Below are 27,552 nucleotides of genomic sequence, written 5' to 3'. Positions count from 1 at the left end.
TTTTACCATTCAAGTATGGATCCTCTACTACAGATCTTCTCTGCATCTTTCTCCAACTCATTTATACACCGTTCGATTAATCTAACGTTCACATAAAGATGACGAGACGTGTATCTTCTTCCTCTCACTGCATCACTTTCACCTGCCACAAATTCGTAATAAAAACCATAAATTTAATGATCTCAAAATTTGCTAAGATGGCAATTTTTTCTTATATGTTGGAGTATGAATGTTGTGGGTAGACAGAATATTTAAATGAAAAGAAAAAATGCATTGGCATAATTTGATACAAATTTAATCAAGGACGTTAAATTAATCCAATGGCCATGAAATGAGGGGGAGACAAATGAGTGTGTGTTGTAGGGGATAATAACCCCTGATTTCTTCCTTTTGTCATCTGATTCAACCTTTTCTTTTCATGACACTCACTCTCTCACTCTAGCAAATCCTCTTCTCGCTCCCTTCTCACCACTCTCTCTCTTTCTCTCTCACATTTGGCAAGAGAGAGAAACAGTCACAGAAACAGAGCACATGAGAGAGATCAAGGAGCACAGAACAATGTGGAGCAGGAGGAGTAGCAGCTTCATCTTCACCCTCTTCCTCCTCATTGGACCAATATCTTGTCTTTCTTCTTCGACATCGATCAACAGAAGAATCCTCCACCAACCCTTTCAGCCAGAAGGGGGTTCCCCACCTCCCTCTGTTCCCCCAAACCCTCCTCCACAGCCATCTCCTTCACCTTCACCTCCAAACCCAAAGTACCCATTTTCCACCACACCCACCACCAATGCTTCCACACCCTTCTTCCCCACATACCCTTCTCCCCCACCTCCTCCCTCTCCTTCAGCCTTTGCTTCTTTCCCTGCTAACATATCCTCCCTCATCCTTCCCCAATCCTCAAAGTCCAAATCTTCCTCAAAAAAACTCGTCGCCGTCGCCATCTCCGCCGTCGCCTGCGCCCTCGCAGTTGTCGCCCTCTCAGCCTTCGTCTACTGTCGCCGCCGACGCCAAAGCTACTCCACTGACGAGAAAACTCTCAGATCCGACAGCAGCATCCGCCTCTTCCCCCGTGAAGCTTCTGTTGCCACCGGCGGGGGCCGTAAACCGAGAAACACCTCCTCTACCAGCTCCGAGTTTCTCTACCTTGGCACCATTGTTAACTCCCGGGGCGGCGGCGTCGATGAGCTCTCTGAGCCGCACGTTGCTGCGTTGAACCCCCGTAAAATGGACTCGCCGGAGCTTCAACCGCTGCCACCGCTGGCGAGACAGTCTTCCAGGCTTAGAGAGGAAACGGCGGCGACGGTGGAGGATGATGAAGAGGAATTCTACTCGCCGAGAGGGTCGTTGAATGGAAGAGAAGGCTCCACCGGAACCGGATCGGGTTCTCGGCGAATTTTCTCTGCCATTGCCGGAGAAAATTTAGTTGGTCGTAGCAGCAGTGAATCTACCAGTTCATCTTACTCTTCTTCCTCTTCTGCTTCCCCGGATCGCTCTCATTCCATTAGTCTCTCTCCTCCAGTGAGCATAAGCCCCAGAAGATCACAACCCAAGTCGCCTGAAAATACCGTAGCTCACCATTCTCCACCGCCACCTCCAGCGGCGATTAGAAGATCGCCGTCCTTGTCCACACTGTCGTCGCCTTCGCCGAGTTTCGGGCAGCACATGCCGTCGTCGTCTTCAATGTCGTCGACGCCGGAGCGCAGGGAGTGTCAGTCGCCATCGCTGTCTCCGCTTTCTCTGTCGCCGAGGAAAAACCCAAACCCAAACCCAGATGGTGAATCATCCCCAGGACTTGTTTTACTTGAAAAGACGCAATCTTTTGGCTCGTCTAAGTCCAAAAGCGACATTGGGTCACCGAGATTGTCCAATGCTTCTTCCATTGGAAAGTCCTCGGCGTTTTCTCTGCCGTCGCCGGATAAAGGGATGAACTTGCATCATGGGTTGGATCAGTCTCCGACCATTTCTGATGTTTCAGATCGGTTTAGACATTCTCCTCTGTCATCATTACATTTGTCACCGACATTACTTTCATCGCCGGAGAGGGAGTTGAGCCCTCAGGCTCCGTCTCAGGCACAGCCTCAGCCTCAGCTACAGCCACTGCCTCAGCCTCAGCCACAGCCTCAGCATCAGCCTCTGCCTCAACCTCAACCTCAATCTCAACCTCAACCTCAACTGCCACCTTCACGTAAACACTGGGAGATTCCTGACTTGTTGACACCAATCGGCGAAACACCGATTTTTTCAGCTCCTCAGAGGAAACAATGGGAAATTCCAGTTCTTTCGCTACCAATTGCTCCATCGAGTAGTAGTGTTTTAGCCCCTGCTCCACCGCCGCCGCCGCCACCACCTCCGCCAGTTCCGCGGCAACGTAAGCAGTGGGAGATGCCAGTGCCTTCTCCCGTGACGCCAGTGGGTCAACAGGTTTCGAGGCCGCCTGCACTGACACCTCCTTCCAGGCCTTTTGTGTTGCAAACCCCAAATACAATGGTTTCCCCGGTGGAGTTGCCACCTGTTAGTTCCCAGAATTTCGAGGAGAGCTCTGAGGAGTCATCTAAACCTAAGTTGAAGCCTTTGCATTGGGACAAAGTGAGGGCAAGCTCTGATCGTGAGATGGTGTGGGATCAGTTGAGGTCCAGCTCTTTTAAGTAAGATCTTCAACCGTCACTAACGATGTTATGTTATTGATTGTTATTGCTTTTTCTCTCTTTGTTTTCTGTCATGCTTAGGGAATTGCTCGTTTAGCAGTTGACGATTCTTGTGTGTGCATATTGTCATCGATGTTCATGGATTGAAATGCTTTCGAATTGTTTTGACTGTGCAGGTTGAACGAGGAGATGATCGAAACTTTGTTTGTAGTGAATACGCCAAACCCAAAACCTAAGGACACGACTCCTCGCTCGGTTCTTGCCCCGCAAAATCAAGAGGATAGGGTGCTGGATCCTAAGAAGTCCCAGAACATTGCTATCTTGTTAAGAGCACTTAATGTGACTATAGAAGAAGTGTGTGAATCACTGTTAGAAGGTATTTTTCCTTTGGTTATGGTGTTTATGTCATAACGTTTAATTTTACTAGTTTTGTTGTAATTATTGATTTATTGTACCTCGCATAGAAAAACTTCTGTTTGAAGTGTTGTCCATTGTGGTAATATTGACATTTGTGTAAATTCTTGCTGATCTTGGCCTCTTGATGATAATCACATGGAATAAATTCTTTACCCACTCTGGACATTAAATTTTAGTTCCATGTGCTGTTGATGCTTGGGTATTTTACACAGTTGCTGGATAAAGTAGGAAGTTTTTAAAGGAAAAAGAACAGAGATATGTGGACACTAATTTAGGCAACAACTTTTTCTTTGGTATAGTAGTAGAAGTTTTGTGTGGGTCTTCATTGGGTAAGATGTGTTTGTTGCCTAAGGAATGAAAAATATTGTACAAATGAATAGTTGTGGTTATTATTGTTCCTTGAATGAAACTATTTGCTGTGCTGGATTCTTCTGCTATGATATTGCTTAAGTTCTTAAGAATCTATTTGGTTACGCTATTAATGGTCCTCCAGAATCTAAGTACTCAAACAGTATACTTGTGCATTATAAATCTATGCTTTTGGTAAGTCTATTGATTTGGTATGTGGTTATCACTGTTTACCAAGTGAAGGGGGATTCTATGGTTTGTGTTATCTCTCCATGTTCTTTATTTGGGAAAAACAGTTAATTATTAGTTGTCAAAGCTCTTGTTCATAAGAATGTGATTTCAATGACTAAATCTTTCCACCACTTTCCAATTCTTTTAACGACTACAAATCATATTACCTTGATAGGTATCACTGATACACTTGGAACCGAACTGCTTGAAAGCTTGTTGAAAATGGCACCAAGCAAGGAGGAAGAACGCAAACTGAAGGAACATAAAGACGATTCTCCAACCAAGCTTGGTCCTGCTGAGAAATTTTTGAAGGCGGTGCTTGATGTACCTTTTGCATTTAAAAGGGTGGAAGCAATGCTTTACATAGTCAATTTTGAGTCCGAAGTGGAGTATCTTAGGAAATCCTTTCAAACTTTGGAGGTAGCATCAATATTTCAATATTTCTTCATTTCCTTCTGCATTCTTTATCTGTCTATATATTCCCTATATACACTAAAGGTGTCCGAACATGGTTCTTTCTCTCGAGGTTTCTCTTAGTACATGTCACGAGTTGTGGTTTCTTTCCATTTGCAGGCTGCCTGTGAAGAGCTGCGAAACAGTAGAATGTTCTTGAAGCTTCTGGAGGCCGTGCTCAAAACCGGCAACCGGATGAACGTGGGGACGAACCGAGGCGATGCACACGCATTCAAACTCGATACACTTCTCAAGCTCGTTGATGTCAAAGGCGCAGATGGCAAAACCACTCTACTCCACTTTGTGGTACAAGAAATCATCAGAACGGAAGGCGCTCGTCTCTCAGGCGCCAACCAAACAGTGGGCTCAAATTCGAACGACGATGCCAAGTGTAGAAGGCTCGGCCTGCAAGTAGTGTCTAGTCTGAGCTCCGACCTGGCGAATGTGAAGAAGGCAGCAGCAATGGACTCTGAAGTGCTAAGCAGCGAGGTGTCGAAACTCTCGAAAGGAATGGCACACATTGCAGAGGTGTTGCAGTTGAACGAAGCAGCAGGGTCAGACGAAAGCAAGCAGAAGTTCAGAGAGTCAATGAACAGGTTCACAAGAATGGCTGAGGAGGAGATACTAAAAGTGCAAGCACAAGAAAGTGTGGCTTTGTCCCTTGTGAAGGAGATCACAGAGTATTTCCATGGGAACTTGTCAAAGGAAGAAGCTCATCCGTTTAGAATCTTCATGGTGGTGAGAGACTTCTTAACAGTTCTTGATAGGGTGTGCAAAGAAGTTGGGATGATAAACGAGAGAACGATGGTTAGTTCTGCACATAGATTCCCTGTCCCTGTGAATCCTATGCTACCACAACCTCTTCCTGGTCTTGTCGGAAAGAGACAGTACAATTCCTCAGATGATGATAGTCCATCTCCTTAGCTGTTCATCACTCATCACAGTGTCACATCTTCGGCTGCATCTTCACTTAGGAAAAACCTGGAACCAGGTGATTTTGATGGGTCTGGGGGGTGCATGTATGGTCTGGCCCATTTTTTTTTCTTGTTAAATTGTAAAAATCCCTGTAAAAGATTTGAGTTATATATATATATATTATAGATTATATATAGAGTAGAAGATTTTCTTTGGGGAAAATAAGCTTTTGCCTTGTATGAATGAATAGGATATGTATTTTAAGTTTGTTATGTACAAAGCTATTCAATTGGAGATGGCAACTGCTTGCAAATCCTCTTACACAAAACACTATATTTGTGGAACCAAACTATGATTTATATATAAACTATAAATTATAAAATAGACTAATTAAATAATAAATAAAATTTGTTAAAATCATGTGTTTTATTTGATTAATTTTAGTCAAGAATAGAGTTTGTTTATAATATATGTTGTCTTTGGACCCATAGTTATATTGCTAAATGGTGTTTTACATAATTTTGTAATAATTAATAAATTTTAAGTGATAATAAAAGGGTGAACTAAAAGATGTGTCATAACATAACCACTTTATAATTCATTAACGTTAGACGTCTTATCGAAGGCTAATTTCAGAGGTTGCTTGACTTATGCTGATTATGAATTGTCACATTTGCAGACGACAATAAGTCACATTAACGATGTTTATTGCATAAATTATTATAATTACGACAATTGAATAAGTTCAGAATATCAATCTCTTTTACGTGATGCATATCTATCTACCATGTGCATATTTTCCTACAAAAATTATTTGTAAAAAAAAAAAGCGTTTTTTTTTTTTTTTTAAAATTTTGAAATAGAAACTCACAACAAAGATTGTCACCCGAAATCTAATTTATTCACTTATTTAACTTTATTGATTGAACTTTCAAGTGAGAGTAAATATTTTATTTCTTAATCTAGCCATTGGATTGAAAAATAATAGAATATAAAGAAATAATATTACATAAAATTTAAGCTGCAAGTGTATTTCATATTTTATATAAGGTCCATTAAATCTCTTAACAGTATTATTAGGATTAATTATTTATCTTTTGAAATATTATTATATGAGACAAAACACGTTATCAAAGTAGAAAACGATTTGTATTTTTCCACCAACTTTAAGACATGTTCCATGAAGAAATGGCTGCACGTGATGCCCTAGTTTGGAAAAAAAATAAAAAATAGTTTAGTTACAGATTAGGGAAGTAAAGAGAAAAATATAGAACAGCATCTCTAATTCTCTTTCTGTGTCTGTGTATGATGTGTACAGAAAACATGTGAATAACAACAAAGCAAGAGTTAGATAAAATTGAAGGCAAAACATTGGTCTTGATACGTTGTCTATCACCTGAGCTGGTTCCAATGGAGAACAGGACCATGTTATATAAGCACCACTTGTGCCTGTTATTTCTTTCAAACATGAAAACACATTTCAAAGTCAAACAACTCCCATAAAATAAACTGTTATACTAAATATGTAATGTTCACCTAATTAAGGAGAAGATGAGTACAAGTTATTCAAAAATCATCAACAACTATTCACCCTATAATTTTCTTTTACGGATCTATGATCATATAAAATTACAAGTTCAAGACGTAAATCCTGTATTAATTGCATGATAATAAATTTAAAATTCATTGAAATTAAAATATATATTTTTTATTAAAAAAAATTTTGTGTTTGGCAACAAACTTCCCTACATTAAATAAGAAATAATGGTTTACAATAACCAATCATAAAAATTAAAATTAAATTAAATATATTTAGGTTAATTAATATAAATAACATATCATAGGTTGTATATGATTCTTAGATAGAAAAGAAAAAAAAAATTCAGGTTTTAAAAATGGGATAACATAATGAGATCCATAAAAATAAATTGATCTTGCATTGCAATGGAAATATTATATTTGAGTTAACTAGATAATTAATACTTCAAATATTTATCACAATTATATATTTAAAAGTTAGAACTCTAATATAGATTAGTAGTTAAATTGGAACTCTAATATAGATTATGCTTTGTATATCGGTCATCTTGGTGATTATTATTAACGAAGAATCTGAAATATACACCATGGTAAGAAATGTTCCCCTTAACCTAATTGTGATTAACTAAAGTTTTAATTTTTTCACCATCTTGCCCTCTTTTTATGTAAAGAAAAGAAAAAAGAATAGACAAAGACACTAATAAATGCATGCAGCCTTTAGAAAAGACATCTTAAAGTGAGGGCAATTCCCTCTTTATTACTTTCTGAATTTTGCAAGAATATTCGAATAAGGATTGTTTCATCATAGTACCTAAATTATAATTATGTTGCGTGGCTTTTTCCGAATAGGGAATCTTTCTTGTATATGCCATGCAAGATTCAAATGTTACATTATCACAATTTTATGCTTCAATAGCATAACAAAACATTGTAAGCTATTCATTCCTAAAATGGACAAATAAATTAAAATATTTCAAATTAAATTATCCATAATTTTAAATATGTGATCGAAACTATCTTACATAAATATCCTGGTCTAAACTATACACAATTTTTAAAATATGATTTAAACTATTCATATTTCAATAATTGTTGCTTATACTATTTACATTTTCAATAAAACAAACAGGTAACATTTTTTCTATGCACTTTGAATTAAAAGGCAAATAAAATTCAATATATAACAAACATTAGATAACCACCTTATTTCTGTTTCAAATAATGATTTTTGATTCTTTGTGATATAATTTTTTAGACAATGTAAGTTGAAGCACTCTAAACAGATCCAGTACTACTTGCATGGCTAAGATCGAAGCTTTAGGTTGTTTTGTCATTTGGATGTTGGCATGGTTGAAAGAAAGAATTGGTCATTTCAAACAAACCAGACAGATCCTTTAAACTCGCAAGGAATACTGTCACCCCACATAATCTATCACAATCAATGTTTGAGAGGTCAAGCTCAAGCTCATCAACTTTCTAATCTTGTACCATAACTCATGGTTATTAATATTACAAACTTAATCATTTTACCATTTTTTTTCATTTTTCATTCCTATGCCAAGATTGTATAGAAAACGCAGAACTCATTTTTTGTTTCTAGTTTTTCTTTTAATCAAATATTGGAAGGAAGGAATTCTGCTTCAGTTTATGTACAATTTTGATGGTGCTTGAATCTGCATAAGCTTTTTACTCAAGAAGGAGCTTGTGATATCAATCTCCTTCTTTGTTTTCATTTTGTATTGCTCTCCACCGTTCTTATCTGGTTAGAATCTAAAAACTCATTGATGAATTACATTGGTTTCCAACGTGAATGAATTGAATTCTATCCTCTTTCTTTTCAGGATTTATTTTTGACCAAAACCAGAGTTATGGAACAATTTAGGCAAATTGGGGAGGCACTGGGGGCTTTGAAATCTGTGATGGTATTCCGGGAGAACATTCAAATAAATCAGAGGCAATGTTCTCTGCTTTTTGATGTGTTCAATTCTGCATATGAGTGTATTGCAGATGAGATTACACAGAACCTGCAATTTGAAGAGAAGAATGTGAAGTGGAAGATTTTAGAGCAACCCCTGAGAGAGATCCATAAAATTTTCAGAGAAGGTGAAACTTACATTAGGCAATGCATGGAAACAAAGGACTGGTGGGCAAAAGCCATTACCTTATGCCACAACACAGATTGTGTTGAGTTTCATATACACAATTTGCTTTGTTGCATGCCAGTAGTAATTGAAGCTATAGAGTCTGCAGGAGAAACATCAGGGTTGGATCAAGAGGAGATGCAAAGGAAGAAGTACATAAACTCTAACAAATACAAGAAAGAGTATAGAGACATGAAGCTTTTCCAGTGGAAATTTGGGAAGCAGTACCTCGTCACTCAGGACTTATGCAACCGTTATGATAGTGTTTGGAAGGAAGATAGATGGTTTCTTTACAACAAACTCCTAGAAAAGAAAGTGGAAGGTGTGACAAAGTATGAGAAGAAATTGATAGATTTGCTTCTGAGAAATTTGGAAATGGCAGAATCAGTAGCAGGGAGGCTCCTTCCAAGCTCAATATTGGTTGGGTCTAAGGACTTTCAGGTAAGGAGAAGAATGGGGAATGCGAGTCAGTACAAGGAGATTTCATGGTTAGGTGAAAGCTTTGTGATAAGACATTTTACTGGGGACATTGAAGCTTTGCAACCTGAGATCATAGAACTTTTATCTCTTTCCCATCCAAATATAATGGACTGCCATGGTGGTTTTACCGATGAGGAGAAGAAAGAATGCTTTTTGCTAATGGAACTCATGAGCAAAACCCTTTCCACCCACATCAAAGAGATTCACTGTCCAAGAAGGCGAATACCATTCTCGCTTCTCGTAGCAGTTGATATCATGCTTCAGATTTCCAGGGGAATGGAGTATTTGCATTCAAAGAAAGTATATCATGGAGAACTAAACCCTTCAAGCATTCTTGTTAAGCCTAGAAGTGCATCCCCAGAGGGTTACTTGCACGCCAAGGTAACTGGATTTGGACTAACTTCTGTCAAGGATTTGAATCAAAAAGGGAACACAAATCAGAATGGAACTCCCCCATTCATCTGGTACTCTCCTGAAGTACTTGAGCAGGAAAACTCAGGGGGCACACCAAACTCCAAGTACACAGAGAAATCTGATGTGTACAGTTTTGGAATGGTTTGCTTTGAGCTTCTAACTGGAAAAGTCCCTTTTGAAGATAGTCATCTCCAAGGGGAGAAAATGAGCAGAAACATAAGGGCAGGAGAGAGGCCACTTTTCCCACTCAATTCACCAAAATATGTCATTAACTTGACAAAGAGATGTTGGCATATTGATCGACATCAACGTCCAAGCTTTTCTACCATATGTAGAGTTCTTCGTCATATAAAAAGATTTCTTATTATGAATCCTGGTTATAGTAGTCAGCCAGAACAACCAGTGCCACCAATAGATTATTGTGATGTAGAGTCACTGCTTCTGAAGAAGTATCCTTCTTGGGGAAGTTCTGAACCAGCACCGGTATCAATAATCCCATTTCAAATGTTTTCCTATCAAGTTATAGAACGAGAAAAAATAACTTCATGCTTTAAGGATAATTCTGAGTCTGGAAGTGATGCTTCAGCCTGTGGTGATGAACTTGTTACCTCAGGAGATGAACCGTTTCCATCCACAGCTGAAAGGAAGTCTTTGCTTGGAAATGATATTATGAACAGAAAAATTATTATGTCCAGGAAATCTCTTGATTTGAAGCTCATCAAACAACCAGGTTGCCTTCTGAACTTTTTCCTGTTATTCATGCAACTATAAAATACGGCAGTTGATGATTTTAAGGAGCTAATTAAACTTCCTGCTATTATCAACAATGTTTTCTTATGTTATGGCAAGTTTGTGAATTTCTTTTTCATTAATCAAAAGTTGCATACTCCTGCACGCTAAGGATACAAAAATGCCTGCTTACTTGGAAGAAACAAGGAAATTTCAGAAGTATTCTAGCCATAATAGATTATTATTTCTAACAACATATGTACATTGTTTGAGAAAATTTTCATATCAGAACGATTTAGAAATATTGTATACGAAATAGCATATACATATTTTCGTGTCAGAACAAATACCAAGAACTTTGAAAGCCCAAAAATCCACTTTCACAAACTGCCATTACATGACTCTAATTGTCCTCATTTTACCAATTTTTTTATAGTACATACATAAAAGAGGACTACTGCTAAGGAACACTTTTCAATAAAATATATTAAGAAGCTGAAATACAAGTGCATCACATTAAGGGTGAGTTTGGTTTTTCATTTGGAAACTGCAGCTAAACAAGTTTGATCACACAAGTGGTAGAGAGTGTGAACTAGGGAGAAATGTTGAATAAGATGTGAATTCTTTTCAAGTACTGTTGGAAAATATTTAAACAAAATAAATTTGGAATGAGAAATTCTTTGTTGAAAATGTGAAATTATTTTTAGAAAACAGTTTTTAGAACTAAAAGGTAGGAAGAAAATCAAACAGAGGCCAAATGATGTGAATCCTACTTCCTATGTATTGAAAACATTTCTCAAACATAAACCTGTCTTCATCAGGAAAAAGAGGGTGTGTTAAGGAAGAGGAGCTTCACCTTTATATTATTGCTAATTGTTTCTGGACTTGATGTGTTTTTGAATGTAGGCACATCGAAAGGGAGATCAGCAAGACCTCCACAAATGTCCCCTCGTGCAAGAAGTATGAGAATTACATCAGAGCACCGTATATCAAGTCCAAGGGCGATGAGAAGAGTATCTTCTGGTCATGTCTCAGACTCTGAGCTTTCTTAGATCACAGAATGGATTCATATTTTAGTCTTATTTCAGACACCAAGCAGATACTTATAAACTCAAGACTCTTCTCATTTGCAAGGATGGATTCACATAATTAACTTAAGTAGATTAAATTAATGTATTCTTGACATGAGTAGTTTGTGAAAAAGGATAGGAACAGCAGCAAGACGTTCTGTGACTGACTCATTGTATTCATGCCACAGCAAAATGTCTCATTAATGCATGAAAACTTTTTTTCCACCTTTTCCTTATCCTTAGTAACTGGGTGGAAATAGAACCTTGAGACTCAAATATACCAAACTGGCACTGGAAGCATCTTTTGAACATATAACAGAAAACTAAAACATGATGTGTAAAAGGTTTCAGTAGTTCTGCCTTAATTTTTGCACAATTTTCATTACGGTGTAAATTAACATTTGAACCATTATTACAACCACACTTAGTTTTTGCAAGCAAAATAGTAATGCACAGCATAGATCACATCCTGTAGTTTTCTGATAAACTAAAAGTGATTTGGAAGTTAAAGTAACAAGTATGTATCTCTGCGCTGCATCCAGATCTGCTTTAGTAATATGTCCCTCACTTGCTTAACAGACTGCAGTCTCTGGAGCTTGGATGAGTAGGAGCAAGAAGTTATGCTGTAAAACAACATTTTTGTCTATGATTCAAGTTCAATCAAACTTTCAGGTCTGTTTGGTGGCCCTAGATTGTTGATTTGTGAATTACGGATGCCATTGATGCGAAGTTTCTCAAGGAAAAACTTCTACTTTGCATTTGGAGGGTGCTATATACAGATGTAATGAATCAGAGGAAACCTCTAGTCATGTGTGATACTTTTATTTGAGAGAGACTTGCACGCTCCAGCTTCACCAGTACTACAGTTCAATTTCCTAGATCTGTACATGCTATATACAATTTTGGTGCAGCTTTTTTTGTATCAGATTTTACAAAAGTTATCCTCCTATCATTTTGTAGAAAACTAGCTCCGGAAAATGATCAAAGCATGAAAAATAAACATACTTTTGCCCAGAAGCAAATTATTCCCCATTAATCATTGAAACCTGAACCAAAAACTAGTCTGAGAGTTCATCTCAGTGTCAACCAGATATGTTCTTTTTGTCAGACCATCTGCAATAGTTTAATAATTCCAACTGAGTTGGCGGCTGCAAGCATGTTAGACTTCTTTCCCCAGCAAACACTAGAAACAAACTGTCTATTATCTGGATCACCAGAAATGGGATCAATTGGCTCAAATTCATGAGTAGCAATTGGCACTTGAAGTGATTTGTGATAACAGTATACCTGAAAGGGATACATGTTTAAAATGAAGTAGAATTTGTATCTTGGTAATCTCACATTTTCTGGAAAAACTTATTAAGAAAAAGCAAAGTCCCATATTTTCATTAGCATGGTGTAGATATGAATCACCTCACCTTTTTAACTGTCTTAATTGCAAGAATGAATTGAATGACTCATTAATAAAAATTATACCTCATTAGATTCTGAACCACATGCAATGTATCCACCCGAAACAGATAATCCCACGAAATTCTGGAGAAGAATTTGAACAACAAACAAATTACAAAATCTCAAAGAAGACAAAAAGTATGGTAAAATGTGGAAAGAAATCAACCTTTTTATTTCTATGTCCTTTAAAGGTTAAGACACAAGCATCAGAAGACAAAGCAGAAGAACTGGCTTTCTTCAGGTCCCAAAGCTTCAAAGAGTTGTCAGTGGAAGCTGTGACAACCGCTCCAGCATCTATAAATTTTACATAGCTCACAGATTTCCTATGACCAGCTAATGAGCACCAAGGGATTCTAGTGTGACGAAGATCATAACCATAGACCTTGTGATCAGATGACCCAAAAAATAAAAGATTTGTTGATGGAGGAGAGAACTGAACACAGCATATTTTGGCATCCATACTGATAGTTTCCACAGAATTTTTCTACAAGCAAAAAAAAAAAAAAAGTTTAGACCATTATCACACACTGTGAAGCACAAGCATTGATCCTGTCTTTCTATCCCATATTCTTGTTTCTTTTCACATTAATCTTGTTTTATGTTCCAGGGAAAGAAGATGAAAAACATACAGAGTGTAATAGTAATGGTTTGTTATTGAAATGCATAAAAAAAAGCATACCTCGTTGATATTCCAAACTTTGACAGAACAGTCATCACTTCCACTAGCAAACATTTTTGGGTCAGACAGAGACATGTGAACAGACCAAGCTCTCTCTTCGTGCTCTATGTATTTAGATAAAAGCTGACCAGTGCCTGCATCCCACATCTGAGTTCATCCATGCATGTTATAACTTATATCAGTAATGTCAAATGTCAAGTACTGAAAACAGCAAAAACAATGATAGCATAAGTATGAATGAAAAGGACATCACTAACATTGATTTTCTTTCATCAACTATACCATTATTGTTTCAAGAATTACACACCTTAATCTCGCCATCATAGTCAGCAGATGCCAGATGATTTTGTATGCAAGTGTTCCAGCACACACTACTAATCTTTGATTCATTTGACATCTCGACTACTGGGTACTGGATGTCATCAGAATCACTTGAAATAGCACTACTGAGCTCAAAAATCTTGATTTTCCTTGAAATTCCTCCTGCTGCAATGTAATCTTCATCACGATCAAAACTTAAACCACACATTATTTTTCCAGAACTATTTCCTAATCTGCCACACTCTTCAAACTTGCTGTAACCAGCAAACTTGCATAAACCTTCACAGAAGGATTCTAGACAAGCAACAGAACTCTGAATTCTTCTTGGCTCCTTATCAACATTCTCTACATGCCTCCATTCACTTTCCATCACATTGCTTGAAACAGATGAAGCCTCTTTCGGCAGAACTTGGGATCTTGCGGCAAAGTATGAACTCTCTAGCTCATTTATATTACTCATTAATCTTTCTTCATCCACAAATGACCTTCGAATCATTCTACTGATGTCTGAATTGGAGGAATCTTGAGAGTGTGCATCTTTTCCTCTCACTTCAGGATTTTTCATTGGTGGCAAAGGAAATACTGAATCTGTCCCAAGTGAGTAGCTTCTTTCTACCTCCTTAATATCTTCATTCAAGAAATTCAGCATTTCTTCCAACTTGGCTGCCTGTTTCTTCTTTTCTTCTCTGAGTGAAATTAGAAAATGTAGTAAAATATCTGTTTCAGCCTCATTATCAGATACTCCAGCATCATCATCATCATCTTCACAATTTGATTCCTCTGGTTCACATACAAGTTTAGATTCTGTAATCTTCCTGTTATACACAAAAGGAAAATTACAAAATTATAGAACAAACATGATGCCCCTTTATCAACAATCCTTTAGCTATGTCATTATTTAAACATATCCAGGAAAGAAAACAATGTGTTGTTTTTCTTATCAGGTATTTTCATTTACATAGAGCCAAGAAGTTCTAAGCTGCTAATAGCACTTTCATGTCCTTAACAGAGGTAATGAAACTAATAAAACTTGCAGTAATCAGCAATCTGTTTCCAAAGTCACATGCAACACAAACATATACTTGACCAAGTTTTAATTTTTCAAAAAAAATCTGAGGTTAGGGAAATATGTTTCTACTTAAAAATAGCATCATTAAGAATTTTTTTTTTTCAGAAAGGATTTTTAGTGAAGATTCTTACCCAATTATTTTTACAGGAGGGTTGACAATAGAAGGATGTGTTTGCATATGGAATTTTTTCATATAAATTTTAGAATTTAATACATCATTATTGATGAAATATTACATAGTCCTTATTTTCATAAATAAATAAAATAATAATAATTTTCTTTATGAAAGACAAAGTACCAACTTGGATACATTTTCATAAATAAATTACCAAAAGTAAACAATTTATTTTTAAGATAAATAAAATAAAATTTCCTTATTCATTTTTACTAAAATATATTGAATTGTTTTTATTTCGGATAAAAAATTATTTGAAACCTTAGAATATAAGAAAAAAGAAGGACTAGTCTCTTTAATCAAGATTGTCTTTGATAAGGATGTAAATATACTTTTAGAAACAGATGTTTTTAATAATTTTTTTTTTATCAAACATAACATAATTAAGATCTATAATTTTATATCTACTCAAAAAAATTATCTAAATTTATTATTTTTTAAAACATGAATAAAAAGGCAGCATCAATATTTTTTGGCTTGTAGGAATAAATTTACACGTTTTTTTTTTAATTTAGAAATCATGTTCTTCTTAATTTAATTATATATAGAGGGCATTTAGATACAAAAAAAAAAAAAAAAAAGTAGACTAAACTTTTTTTCACCATAGTATATTCAGTCTCTGCCTCCACGTACACATATAAATTGAAAGAAAAAAAAATAGTATTTCAATACTTTTCTAAATTTATGTTTAATTTATTTTTATTGTAACTATTTTTATAAAAAAATATTATAAAAAGAGATTAAAAGATGAAGTAGACATGAAAAAAAAAGTCCTTTAAAAATCAGTAATTTTGATGTGTTTATAATAAAATATTTTACTTTTATTTATAATTATATGTAAAGAGGATATATTATTTTAATATTTTATTTTGTTTTACTAATTTTACCTTTTTAATTATTATTTTTAAATTTAAATAATAATCCATGATAATTTTTTTGAATTTTATCTTTTAAATTCAAATAATTATTAATTTAAAAAAAATATTAACTCTTTTATCTATCACTTTTTCAAATTTAAATAATTACTCATAACAAAACATTATTTACAAAATATTATTTTTAATATCTTTTGTTTCAATAATTTTTATATATATTTTAATTTTTTAATTTTATTCTTATAATTACTACTTTTAAAATTTAAATAATTTATAAATATTTAAAAATACATATATACAAATGGCGGGTTATTTAGATAATACTCATATATATCTATTTCTAAAAACAATATCTCTAAAATTAATGTTATGTATTTATCATTAGATAAATTAAAAAAAACTGTAATTTCTATTTCTAAAGGAATTAAATAATTTGCCAAAACAAAACCAAAACTTACCCATTTAACCAAAAATAAAATGTTCAGTTCTAAATTATTTATGGGCTAGATAAATTAAATTATACAAACAAAATATAAAGTACACGTTACTAAAATCATTTTAAGTTATAATACTTTGAAAACCTTAATATATTTTAGGTTTAAATCTCTTTTTTGTCCTAAGTTATAAGTATATGTTTAGTTTAGTCTCCGATTTTAAAAAGGTAAATATTTAGTCTCTAAGTTATAAAAAATATATCAAATGAGTCTTTTTTTTTGACTTGAAATATTATTTTTGGTTGTTTCTTAACAATTGTTACATCTTTATATTGCTCTGATTTGTTTCTTAATAATAACAACATCACTTTAGATTGCTCTGATTGTTACATCTTTATATCAAAAGACTCATTTGATACATTTTTTATAACTTAAGAACCAAAAGTTTACCATTTTGAAAGCGGGGACTAAATTGAACATCCGCTCATAACTTAGAGAGACGAAAAAGAGGTTTAAACCTATATTTTACTACCCCATATAATATTACTATTTTATTTTAAAATTTTATTTAAATTTATTAATATAACCTAAATATAATGTTTTATTAATAGAAAAAGGTTGATGATAGTAATTTAAAAAAATTGTGAACGGTAATTTTTCTTTCATAAGAATTGTAAATAATAAGAACCCTCTCGGCGAGCAGAGTTGCTGTTCTTCGTCGTCCACCGCCGCCATCGTGGCTTTTCCCGCGAGCAGGGGCTGGAGCTCCGGCAAGTCCATGGTGTCCCTCGCTTTCCGACAGGCGGCGGCGTCATCGCAGTGAAAGAGGTCGGCGGTGGGGTCAGTAGAGAAGGTTTTGCGTCTGCGGAGACAGTAAAGAAGGACAGAGAGGACAGAGAGGGTGAGGAGGAGGATGGCGAAGGAAGCGGCGGTAACGGCTACGGCAAGGGGATTGGTGGCGGAGGTTGATGTGGGGTGGAAGGGTTGGTTGAGGTGCAGCAACTTCCACATTGTGTTGGTTTAGAGAGAGAAACAGGAAAAGAGGAAGAGTTTGAGTGAATGTGTATTGGAAAATAATGAATCATACGAAACAATAAATAGAGATAAAGTTGACCATAAAGTTTACCATAATGTGGATTACTTTTATTATATACAATAAGACATTTTTGTGTCTATGTGTGCACTTTATTTGCCATGTGTAGATATTGCTTAATATTAAAGCAGAAAAATTGCTTAGCTTCGTGTGTTGTTTCTGTCCACAATTGCTAATAAATTTTTTAATCAAACCAAAGGTAAATGTTAAAAGTGGTGGGTCCAATTAACATTGTGCTTTTTCATCGTGCTTTGTGAATATATATGATAATTTAATCTTGAATAAAGTAAGTTGATTTTAATAATTTATAATTGAGATATATGTGAATGTATGAAAATGAAGTGAATGAAATATAATTTTAAATACTGTATATATTTTATGTTGCACAATTATTTGATAAAAATACAAAAAAAGTTTTTTTGTGTTTTTGTGAGTTTTGTTGTTTAATTAACTTGTGAATTGTGAGAGTTGTCATATGTTGCACACGTCACTATGGAAAGAATGATATTTATTACTTGCTAAGTGCGATTGATGCACTTGTCGTTTTTCATTAACAAGTTTTATGGTGTCGATGCTAGGAACTTGTGCTCCAACATAAGACGATTTGAACGTTTCTGACTCTTTTAGACTTTGTTATGTATTTTCTTTTTTATGCAGTTTACCTAAAGATGTTTGTGTTTTTCATTGGTTTGGTTTGTGTTTAATGCTTGTCTCGTAGTATACCTTAGAGCTTTGTAATTGTTGGAAGGTCTTAGAAATGAGATTTGAGCAGTCGGACTAACCACATTAAACTAAATAGTACAAGTCATCTAAGTGACATAGATAGAATTGTGTGTTCATCCCCTACTGATTTAGTTCTTGATGCATGCTTAGGCCAAGGGATTAGGTAAGATGTGTCAGGCTTATATAAGCACAATAAGATGAATCTGAGTGTGCTTGCCTTAAAGAATAGGGAAAGCAGTATTCATTACCTTATGAGAATATTGAGTGATCTTGCAACAAGAGGAATCTGAGTGGGTCATATGGAAAATCTATCATAATCATTCTGCATATTACAATTGTTGTTTGGTTGGTGTACTTGTGATTATGAGTTGCATTTTTCTTTTCTCTTTATTTTTGTTTTTCAAATCTCTTCTTTGTCTTTATGTTTATGTTTTAATTCACAAATCTTTGTTTATATAAATGTTGACTATTAAACTAATGGCAAGTGCACCGGTCGCAGCGTAGTAAGTGATAAATATCGTTCTCTCCTAAGGGACTTGTGTAACATATGACAATTCTTCCTTTTATAACTCAACTAGACATCAAAGTGTACAAAATAACACAAGAAACTCTTTTTGGTATTTTATCAAATAGTTGGTGTGCAAGGAATTTAACATAGTGTATTTACAATTTGTCAAAACTAGAATTCATCCATTTCATTCTCATGCATTCACAAACATCTTAATTCCATCCAATATGTGTTCAATTTCAGTTCTAGGTTCAATGCATATTTCTCAATACATCAAGAACCACAATTCATGCGTGGGTGATCAATCTAAAGCAAGCATTAAGCATAGAAATTGAACAATAACATGAATTGGAAAAACATATACCATTAACATCACAAAATACATAAGAATTTCATGTTTTACAACTAATCTCAACAAATAAGAAAAGCCCTCCATGGTGGAGAACTTAAGGTTCTACAAAATTGAAGAGATAGGGAAGAAATTGGAACCAAGAGAAGATGCACAACCTTTTCCAAGGTTCTTGGTAGCTGCTCCATGCTCATGTGCGCCTCCCTTTCGGAATTCCATCTCTAATTCGTGACTCATCTTCTTCCTCAACCCAAAAGGGGCAAAATCACCATTGATGAAACTTGAAGACCCAAGGAGGAGTGAGAGAACTTCTTGATAACAGTAATTCCTACCATTATCTATGGTACAATTTTCTTACCAAATCAACTCTCTTGAAGCTTGAAACATGCTTAATCCTTTCTTTTATCGAACTTTGTGAATAAATTTAACTTAGGTTACACATACAAGTTTTCATCACTAATTCCTCAAGTTTTGTAGGAACTCTGCGTGCTTTGGAAGAGCATTTAAACTACCAAGAGTGGGAGCCCATGAAAAGCTAAAAAAGCAAGAGTTCTTGAAGAATCATGAAGAAACCTGGCGCCTGGGCGCCCTTCAACTCGCATTTCCAACCAAATTATGGCGCATGGGTGCCCCAAAAGGGGGTTAGGCGCCCTTTGCCTCGCATTTTCACCTTAAAGCTGGCGCTTGGGCACCCTTTGCTTCGCATTTCTTGTGCAATCCTGGAACTCGGGCGCCCTAGAAGAAGGGGGCTAGGCACGACTTTTGCTGACATAGCACCCTAGACCTATTTAAGGCTTCCATGCAACAAGGGTGCCATCTTCTTGGCGACTAAAGCACGAAAACACATTTTTGGACCTCTAGGAGCTGGTTTTAAGCTATGGGAACTCTCCATTCTTCCTCATTGGGTCACCATCTCTTCCATTTTCTTCCATTGTAAGCTCAAGCTCTCCATGACTATGGAGAGCTAAGTTCATTTTGTTGGGGAATGATGTAAACTATGAAACTCACTTGTAAATGCATTTGTTTTGAATGAATACAAGCTTCTTTCATTATTTGCTAGTGTTTATTTCCTTTGCTTAAAGCTTGTTGTGATTTGATCAACCATAGCATGATTTTAGGGTTTGCTTGATGTTGGGAAATGTTGGGTGAACCTTGAACTAGACTAAACACCTAAAGGAAATAGTGTCTAGGGATATAACTTTGACCTTTAGTTGTCTCAAACCCCTAGTCTTAATGCAGATGAACTTGTTAGGTTGCTAAGTGATTGAGATTTAATGAGTAAGCCTAGGCTCTCTCCACCAAGGGATTGGGTTTGAGTAACTTAGTAGGTTGACTTGAGCATATTAATGAAGAAGAAGTAATATGCATTTGCATGAGAGTGTAATAGTTTAAATCATTCTCCAACATCTACCTTCCATATCATCTCTAATCACTTCATTTCCTAGTGTTTTGACCAGAAGAAGTTCAATCTTTTACTTATGCATTATGTTTATTTTCATTGCTTAAATTCACATAAAAGGGAGTCATTCTTTAGTCTAAATTAGTTAGATAATTGTACAATTGTAAATTGTTAAACGAGTCTCTTGGGATACGATATCTGGTCTTACCGGTTTATTACTTAGAACGACTCGGTACGCTTGCCAAAGAGTTAACACTTCCCAACAAATAGCCTTCAAAGGCCTCTACCAATCTCTCTAGGTAAAGAATGAAGTGTAGGAAAAGAAGAATGACCAAAAAGTCGCGAGACCCATGTTTAAATAGCTCATTTTGACACATCAGCGTCGTCATCACTTAGCTGCACCTCAGCTACAACATTCTAGAGACATATAACTCAGTTGTCGCTCAACTACCGCTCAGCTACAAGCAGTTTTGACAGCATTCTAAAATTCAAGTTCTTGTGCAATTCTAAAGGTGTCCAACATGAGTATTTGCTTCAAATTGATCTTCTATTGTCCCAAAACATGTTCCCTTGAGTTATTGCTTGTTTTTCTCCACTAGAATTGCTTCCTATTCATTTATTTCACACACTCAAATAAAGAGATTAAAGGTAAAAACAAGCATACACTAACTAAATCATAAGAAAACTAGAAAACACACTAAACTTGAGGATAAAACAAGGTAAAAGTTGTGAAAGAGTTGATTTATTCACCAAAATATATATACAAAAACACGTAAAATGAACCGCTATCAATAAAAAGTAAGCTAATCGTTTGTTCGAGTATCTTTTTTGTTCTTGTGGGTTCAAGGTATAAACGATAATGAAGAAGAATACAATGGATACATTTGAGCATCAAGTGCACTTCCTATTTTCCACTAACAGCAACAGGTTGCACCTCCACCACAGGCTTCACCATAAGTGTCATCACAAGTTCCATCATAGGCTCCACCACAAATTTCACTATAAGCTCCTCCACAAATTTCACCATAGGCTCCTCCACAAATTTCACCACAGGCTCCTTTACCAACTCCATTATAGGTTCTAACATTTAAGCTAAAAAGCCTTTAGTCTCATCTTGTGCACACCTTTGGCAATAATGTTGTTTTATTTTTTGCACCAATTATCTTCTCCCCACCAGAAAAAACATTGTCATTTTGTTTGTAATTGTCTACAATTAAATAGATCATGAACAATTATTTTACAATTTAAAAAACATAGAGACAATTTCTCATACTCCACATCAATAATAAATGTAAAGCATGTCCTTATTGGGAATCCAAGTGTGAGTCTAAGTCTCACATTGGATAAAAATGAGAAAGTAGAGCACTATGTAAAGATGAAAGACCCATTAACCCATTGCCTTAAGGTTTTGGGTAGAGAGTGGTGTCAAACCTTTATATAGTTGGGCTCAAATGTTATTGGTGTTTGTGTAACCCACAGGTAACTTCCTCCTCAATAGACCCAACAGTCCTTTCCACCAAAATTTGATTGGAAAAATTAGATAACAAATCAACATTTACCAAGACACATGCAAAGAAACCTCGAGACTTATTCTCAGTATAATCATCTAAAGATAAAGGAGTACCAATTCAACATGTTATTGAGAAAATTGATTTTGAATGTCAATACTCTAAAGGAAGGCCATGGATGCAAACCAAATTTTGAGTTTTTTTTTTTTAGTTTCATGGAAGTCAAGACAAAATATTTTATCGTAGAAAAAACATGAAGAATGTCAGGAGATAAATTTCAAGTTCTAACTGCCAAAACCTTTCGCATGTCTTCTAAAGAAGAAAAAGAAACTTCATATAAACCTTTGCTAAAATGGAATTTCCTCCCATTGATTCAAATTCTTCCAAGTCACATCAAGTTTTTTTTTTTTTTTTTGCAAAAGTCCAAATGTGTAAGCGATTTATTCCCTTTTGTTAACAAAATATGCCTATGCAAATAATTTTTCCACCCCTCCAAACTAGCAAGATAAACTTCTTTAGATACAAATATTTTCATAGAAGAAAAAGTCATACATATGTCTCACCAAACGACGAATCCAACCACCTCTAGCATAAATCACAAGTGAACATTCCACGTGATACATGATTTGTGTTCCACGCGCAAAACCTTGACCTCTACAATGTCATTATGTTTCCACTTTCATCCTTTTGATGATGATTTTTTTTTGCCTATTTCAAAAATTAACGTCGAATTTTTTAAATTCGACGTCAACTTAACGTCTCTCGATATAACGTCGTTTTTTAATTCGACGTGAAAGACAAAAAATACTTAACTATTTTTATACAAGTGTTTACTAATGAAACTTGTCCAAGCTTTTATGTCTAATGTTATTATTCTTCCACTTTCATCCTTTTTGATGATGATTTTTTTTTGCTATTTCAAAAATTTTGTTCTTCCGTTTTCTCAATATTAAAAAAGAAAATTATTAAATATATTTTTAGTTTCTAAATTTAAATACAAAATTAAAATTTGACATTATTCTAAATTTTGATTTGTGTTGATTTTAAAACTTTAAAAAATAAATGGATATCCTTTTATATTTATATATTAAATGATATTATAATAAGTTGTTTAAATGTCAACCTAAAATATTCTAAAACATATATAAAAGTATAAAAGAAAAATTACATAATTGGATTAAAAAAATTATATTAATCCATTTTTAAAATTTAAAATAAATGTATCAACATTTAAAATATGGACGAATTTTTATTTTTGTATAAGATTAAAATCATATTTAACCTAAAATAATTATGTGTAAATTCTTTAAGTAAAAATATAATTAGTTACTAAAAGTTATTGAGATTTAACTTAATATAGTGGAGAATTAAAAAAAAATTCGTATTCATTATTAATGAGATTTTATTCTAAAAGTAAATTATTAAAAATTAATTTTTAAGTTAAATATATTTTTTATCTTCAAACTATTTACTAAAATTATATTTCGTCATATTATTTTAAAGTATATATCAATTTATTCAGGGTCACTCTGTCTTTTTCAGGGAAGAGAATCATAGGTACGACTTTCGATTTTTGGTGAGCAATTATTTGGAGTTTAGAGTTTGGGAACTGTTTTGAATTAAAATAGTTAGAAAGCCAAAAATATTATAGAAAAATTGGTTCATTCTTGAGAGCCATCTCACTAGCTTCATCATCTCCTTAACTGTCTTCCACCCAAGATTGCACTTCAACATATATACTCTTTTTCATGTGATAACAAAGTTGTGACATGTAGAGGTAGCTACCAATGAAAAAAAACATGCAACTTTGCACAATTTTAAAGGTGTAACATTCCTAATTGTTATCACTGTATAAACTACAGATAGATTTTGCAATTAAGAGCAAAGCATAGGTCATAAAGTGTACTTTTTCTAATAAATTAAAAGTTAATCGGTATCTATTTCTAGACGGATTTGCTTTTGGTACCACTTCAAAAAACCTCTTATCATACATACATATAGGTCTCCACTGTTAGAATTGGTCAAATAAACAAAACAAGAACCACATCCTTCATTTGAGAGAAAATTAAGGAAGCTTAAACTCTTGTTTTTTCACAAAAGAAAAAACCAACCATATTTTAGAAAAGTTAAAAGATAGGAAGCCAAAGTGGATGGATAATATTTCTTCTGCACACTTATAAATACATGTATTACATTTCCTTTGTAACATCATTCCAATACGTAGAGAAGATATAAGTTAAGAGAGAGATTTGTTTCTATACTTTTCTTTATCAATAATATTTTACAGTATAATTTAAAAGTTCAATTTGAATGTCATTATTCTGCGTTTATATATTTCTCTCACAAATCTGATTAAGAGGAATTGTGCATAATTTCCTAACAACTGGTATCAGAGCCGGTTGCTATTATTATAATCAACGGTTCAAAGGGAGTCAGATTTAAGTGGGAGAAATGACAGCAGATGAAGGAAAGATAAAAATTGAGAAGTTCGATGGTACAGACTTTGGCTTTTGGAAGATGCAGATTGAAGATTATTTGTATCAGAAAAAGCTATATCAACCTCTCTCGGGTCATCAACCAGAAAACATGAAGGATGAAGATTGGATTCTTCTTGACCGGCAAGCTCTCGGAGTTATTCGATTAACATTATCCCGCAATGTTGCATTTAATATTGCAAAAGAAAAGACCACAGTGGGTCTTATGACAGCTCTTTCAAGTATGTATGAAAAGCCGTCAGCCTCAAACAAAGTTCATTTGATGAGGCGGTTATTTAATTTGCGGATGTCAGATGGCGCAATGGTAGCGCAACATCTTAATGAACTCAATATAGTCACAACTCANTTGAGTTCAGTTGGAATCGAATTTGATGACGAAGTACGAGCCTTGATACTTTTGTCTTCTCTACCGGAAAGTTGGAATGCTACAGTCACAGCTGTGAGTAGCTCATCAGGCAGTAATAAATTAAAGTTTGATGATGTTCGTGATCTGATTCTTAGTGAAGANATTCGACGGAAAGAGTCAGGAGAATCTTCAACCTCTTCAGTTTTGCATACAGAGTCAAGAGGAAGAAGTTCGAACAGAGGATACNGACGTGGAAGATCCAAGGAAAGAAGGTTTAATTCTAAGAATCACCGTAGTTTCCAAAACTCAAAGACAATTGAGTGTTGGAATTGTGGAAAGGTGGGACACTACAAAAACCAGTGCAAGAGTGCACGAAAGAATCACGAGGATAAAGCAGAAGCAAATGTTGCTTCAATCTCAAGAGGAGAAGATGCATTGATATGTTCTTTAGAGAACAAGGAAGAGTCTTAGGTGCTAGACTCTGGAGCATCCTTTCATGCCACCTCACAGAAAGAATTCTTCGAGAATTATGTTCCTGGAAACCTTGGAAAAGTTTACCTCGGTAATGAGCAGTCTTGTGAGATTGCTGGTAAAGGTGTGGTGAAGATTAAGTTAAATGGGTCTGTATGGGAATTAAAAAATGTTAGACATATTCCCGACCTAACAAAGAACTTAATCTCAGTAGGCCAATTGGCCAATGATGGCTACACAACAGTCTTCCATGGTGATAATTGGAAGATTTCAAAGGGTGCAATGACAATTGCTCGTGGTAGGAAGAGTGGTACTCTCTACAAGACAGAAGGAGCCTGTCATTTGATTGCAGTTGCAATGAATGAAAATCCTAACCTATGGCACCGAAGGTTAGGTCATATGAGTGAGAAAGGGATGAGAATCATGCACTCAAAAGGGAAATTACCAAGTCTTCAGTCATTAGAATTTGACATGTGTGAAGACTGTATACTTGGAAAGCAAAAACGAGTAAGCTTTCAGAGAAGTGGAAGAATCCCAAAGAAAGAGAGACTTGAGCTTGTTCACTCTGATGTTTGGGGTCCAACAACCGTCTCATCCATTGGTGGTAAGCGATACTTTGTGACTTTTATTGATGACCACTCTAGGAAGGTATGGACATACTTTCTTAAAAATAAGTCAGAAGTATTTGAAGCTTTCAAAATTTGGAAAGCCATGGTAGAAAATGAGACAGGATTAAAGATAAAAAAGCTTAGATCAGATAATGGTGGTGAATATGAAGACACTAGATTTAAGAAGTTTTGCTATGAGCACGGGATCAGAATGGANAGGACCGTGCCAGGTACGCCTCAACACAATGGTGTAGCAGAACGTATGAATAGAACGTTGACAGAGAGAGCCAGAAGCTTGCGTTTGCAATCAGGCTTACCAAAGCAGTTTTGGGCAGAAGCAGTCAACACAACAACTTACTTAATCAACCGAGGTCNGTCGGTTCCATTGGAGCACAAAATACCAGAAGAGGTATGGAGTGGTAAAGAGATAAAACTATCACATCTCAAAATTTTCGGTTGTGTAGCATATGTGCACATTAGTGATCAAGGCAGAAATAAGCTTGATCCTAAATCAAAGAAGTGCACTTTCATCGGTTATGGTGAAGATGAGTTTGGCTACAGGTTATGGGATAATGAAAATCAAAAGATGATTNGTAGTAGAGATGTGATATTCAATGAAAAGGTGATGTATAAGGACCTGAACAACACATGCAATAACAACTCAGAACAGAGTAGACCGGTGTATGTGGAGATGGATGATGTCATAGAAACTCCTGTAATTGAGACTCCTCAGTCAGAGGAGTCATGTGAAAATAATGATAACGAAGAACTCGACGCACCGGAACTTTCTATTCCAGCTCCTGTTTTGCGAAGATCTTCTCGGCCTCATGTACCTAATAGAAAATATCTGAATTATATATTGTTAACTGATGAAGGAGAGCCTGAAAATTATGAGGAAGCATGTCAGACGACAGATGCTAGTAAATGGAAGCTTGCCATGAAAGATGAGATGAAGTCTTTAATGTCCAACCAGACATGGGAACTAGTAGAGTTACCTGTTGGGAAAAAGGCACTTCACAACAAATGGGTGTATCGGGTGAAGGAGGATCATGATGGGTCCAAGAGATACAAAGCCCGACTAGTTGTCAAAGGATTTCAGCAAAAGGAAGGAGTTGACTACACTGAAATCTTTGCTCCAGTTGTAAAACTCAATACCATCAGATCTGTTTTAAGTATTGTTGCTAGTGAAGGATTATACCTTGAGCAACTAGATGTAAAGACTGCATTTCTTCATGGAGACTTAGATGAGGAGATTTACATGCATCAACCTGAAGGCTTCTTAGAAGAAAGAAAAAAGAACATGGTGTATAGATTAAAGAAAAGCTTGTATGGTTTGAAACAAGCTCCAAGACAGTGGTATAAGAAGTTTGAAAGCTTCATGCACAAGGAAGGTTTCCAGAAGTGTAATGCCGACCACTGTTGCTTCTTCAAGAGATATCAGTCCAGTTATATCATTTTGCTACTTTATGTTGATGATATGTTAGTAGCTGGTTTAGATATGGACGAGATCAGAAGTTTGAAGCAACAATTATCAAAAGAATTTGACATGAAGGATTTGGGTCCAGCAAAAAGGATCCTTGGAATGCAAATCACTAGAGATAAACAAAAATGTATTTTGCAGCTATCTCAGGCAGAATACATTAATCGTGTTTTGCAGAGATTCAA

The 27,552-nt window shown here is 35.2% G+C and overlaps 3 protein-coding genes across 4 annotated transcripts; 2 read left to right on the top strand and 1 right to left on the bottom strand.

Annotated features, from left to right (window-relative positions):
- The first annotated feature begins 410 nt into the window (after positions 1–410).
- On the top strand, positions 411–5,210 carry LOC106773146 (formin-like protein 1). Its single transcript, XM_014659838.2, has 4 exons — positions 411–2,645; positions 2,822–3,021; positions 3,817–4,061; positions 4,215–5,210. Exons 1-4 carry the CDS (start codon positions 532–534, stop codon positions 5,016–5,018), a joined length of 3,363 nt encoding a protein of 1,120 aa, XP_014515324.1. The 5' UTR covers positions 411–531; the 3' UTR covers positions 5,019–5,210.
- Positions 5,211–7,832: 2,622 nt separating this feature from the next.
- LOC106773128 (probable serine/threonine-protein kinase gdt4) lies at positions 7,833–11,557 on the top strand. Of its 2 annotated transcripts, none has more exons than XM_014659819.2 (3): positions 7,833–8,000; positions 8,390–10,313; positions 11,219–11,557. In XM_014659819.2, the coding sequence occupies exons 2-3, from the start codon at positions 8,417–8,419 to the stop codon at positions 11,362–11,364; spliced, it is 2,043 nt and encodes a 680-aa protein (XP_014515305.1). In that variant the 5' UTR covers positions 7,833–8,000; positions 8,390–8,416; the 3' UTR covers positions 11,365–11,557. The 2 variants fall into 2 exon arrangements, with proteins under 2 accessions (XP_014515305.1, XP_022642051.1); XM_022786330.1 differs by having other exon boundaries at positions 7,833–8,047.
- A 607-nt stretch (positions 11,558–12,164) lies between these two features.
- LOC111240480 (protein SUPPRESSOR OF PHYA-105 1-like) lies at positions 12,165–17,512 on the bottom strand. Its single transcript, XM_014659844.2, has 6 exons — positions 17,076–17,512; positions 13,821–14,649; positions 13,514–13,660; positions 13,001–13,318; positions 12,859–12,918; positions 12,165–12,669 (listed from the first exon to the last, which is right to left on the bottom strand). The coding sequence occupies exons 1-6, from the start codon at positions 17,396–17,398 to the stop codon at positions 12,487–12,489; spliced, it is 1,860 nt and encodes a 619-aa protein (XP_014515330.1). The 5' UTR covers positions 17,399–17,512; the 3' UTR covers positions 12,165–12,486.
- Between the last annotated feature and the right edge of the window lie 10,040 nt (positions 17,513–27,552).

Source organism: Vigna radiata, chromosome 9 (assembly GCF_000741045.1).
Source record: "Vigna radiata var. radiata cultivar VC1973A chromosome 9, Vradiata_ver6, whole genome shotgun sequence".
NCBI classification, from domain to species: Eukaryota; Viridiplantae; Streptophyta; class Magnoliopsida; order Fabales; family Fabaceae; genus Vigna; species Vigna radiata.
This window is presented reverse-complemented; position numbering and strand designations above follow the sequence as displayed.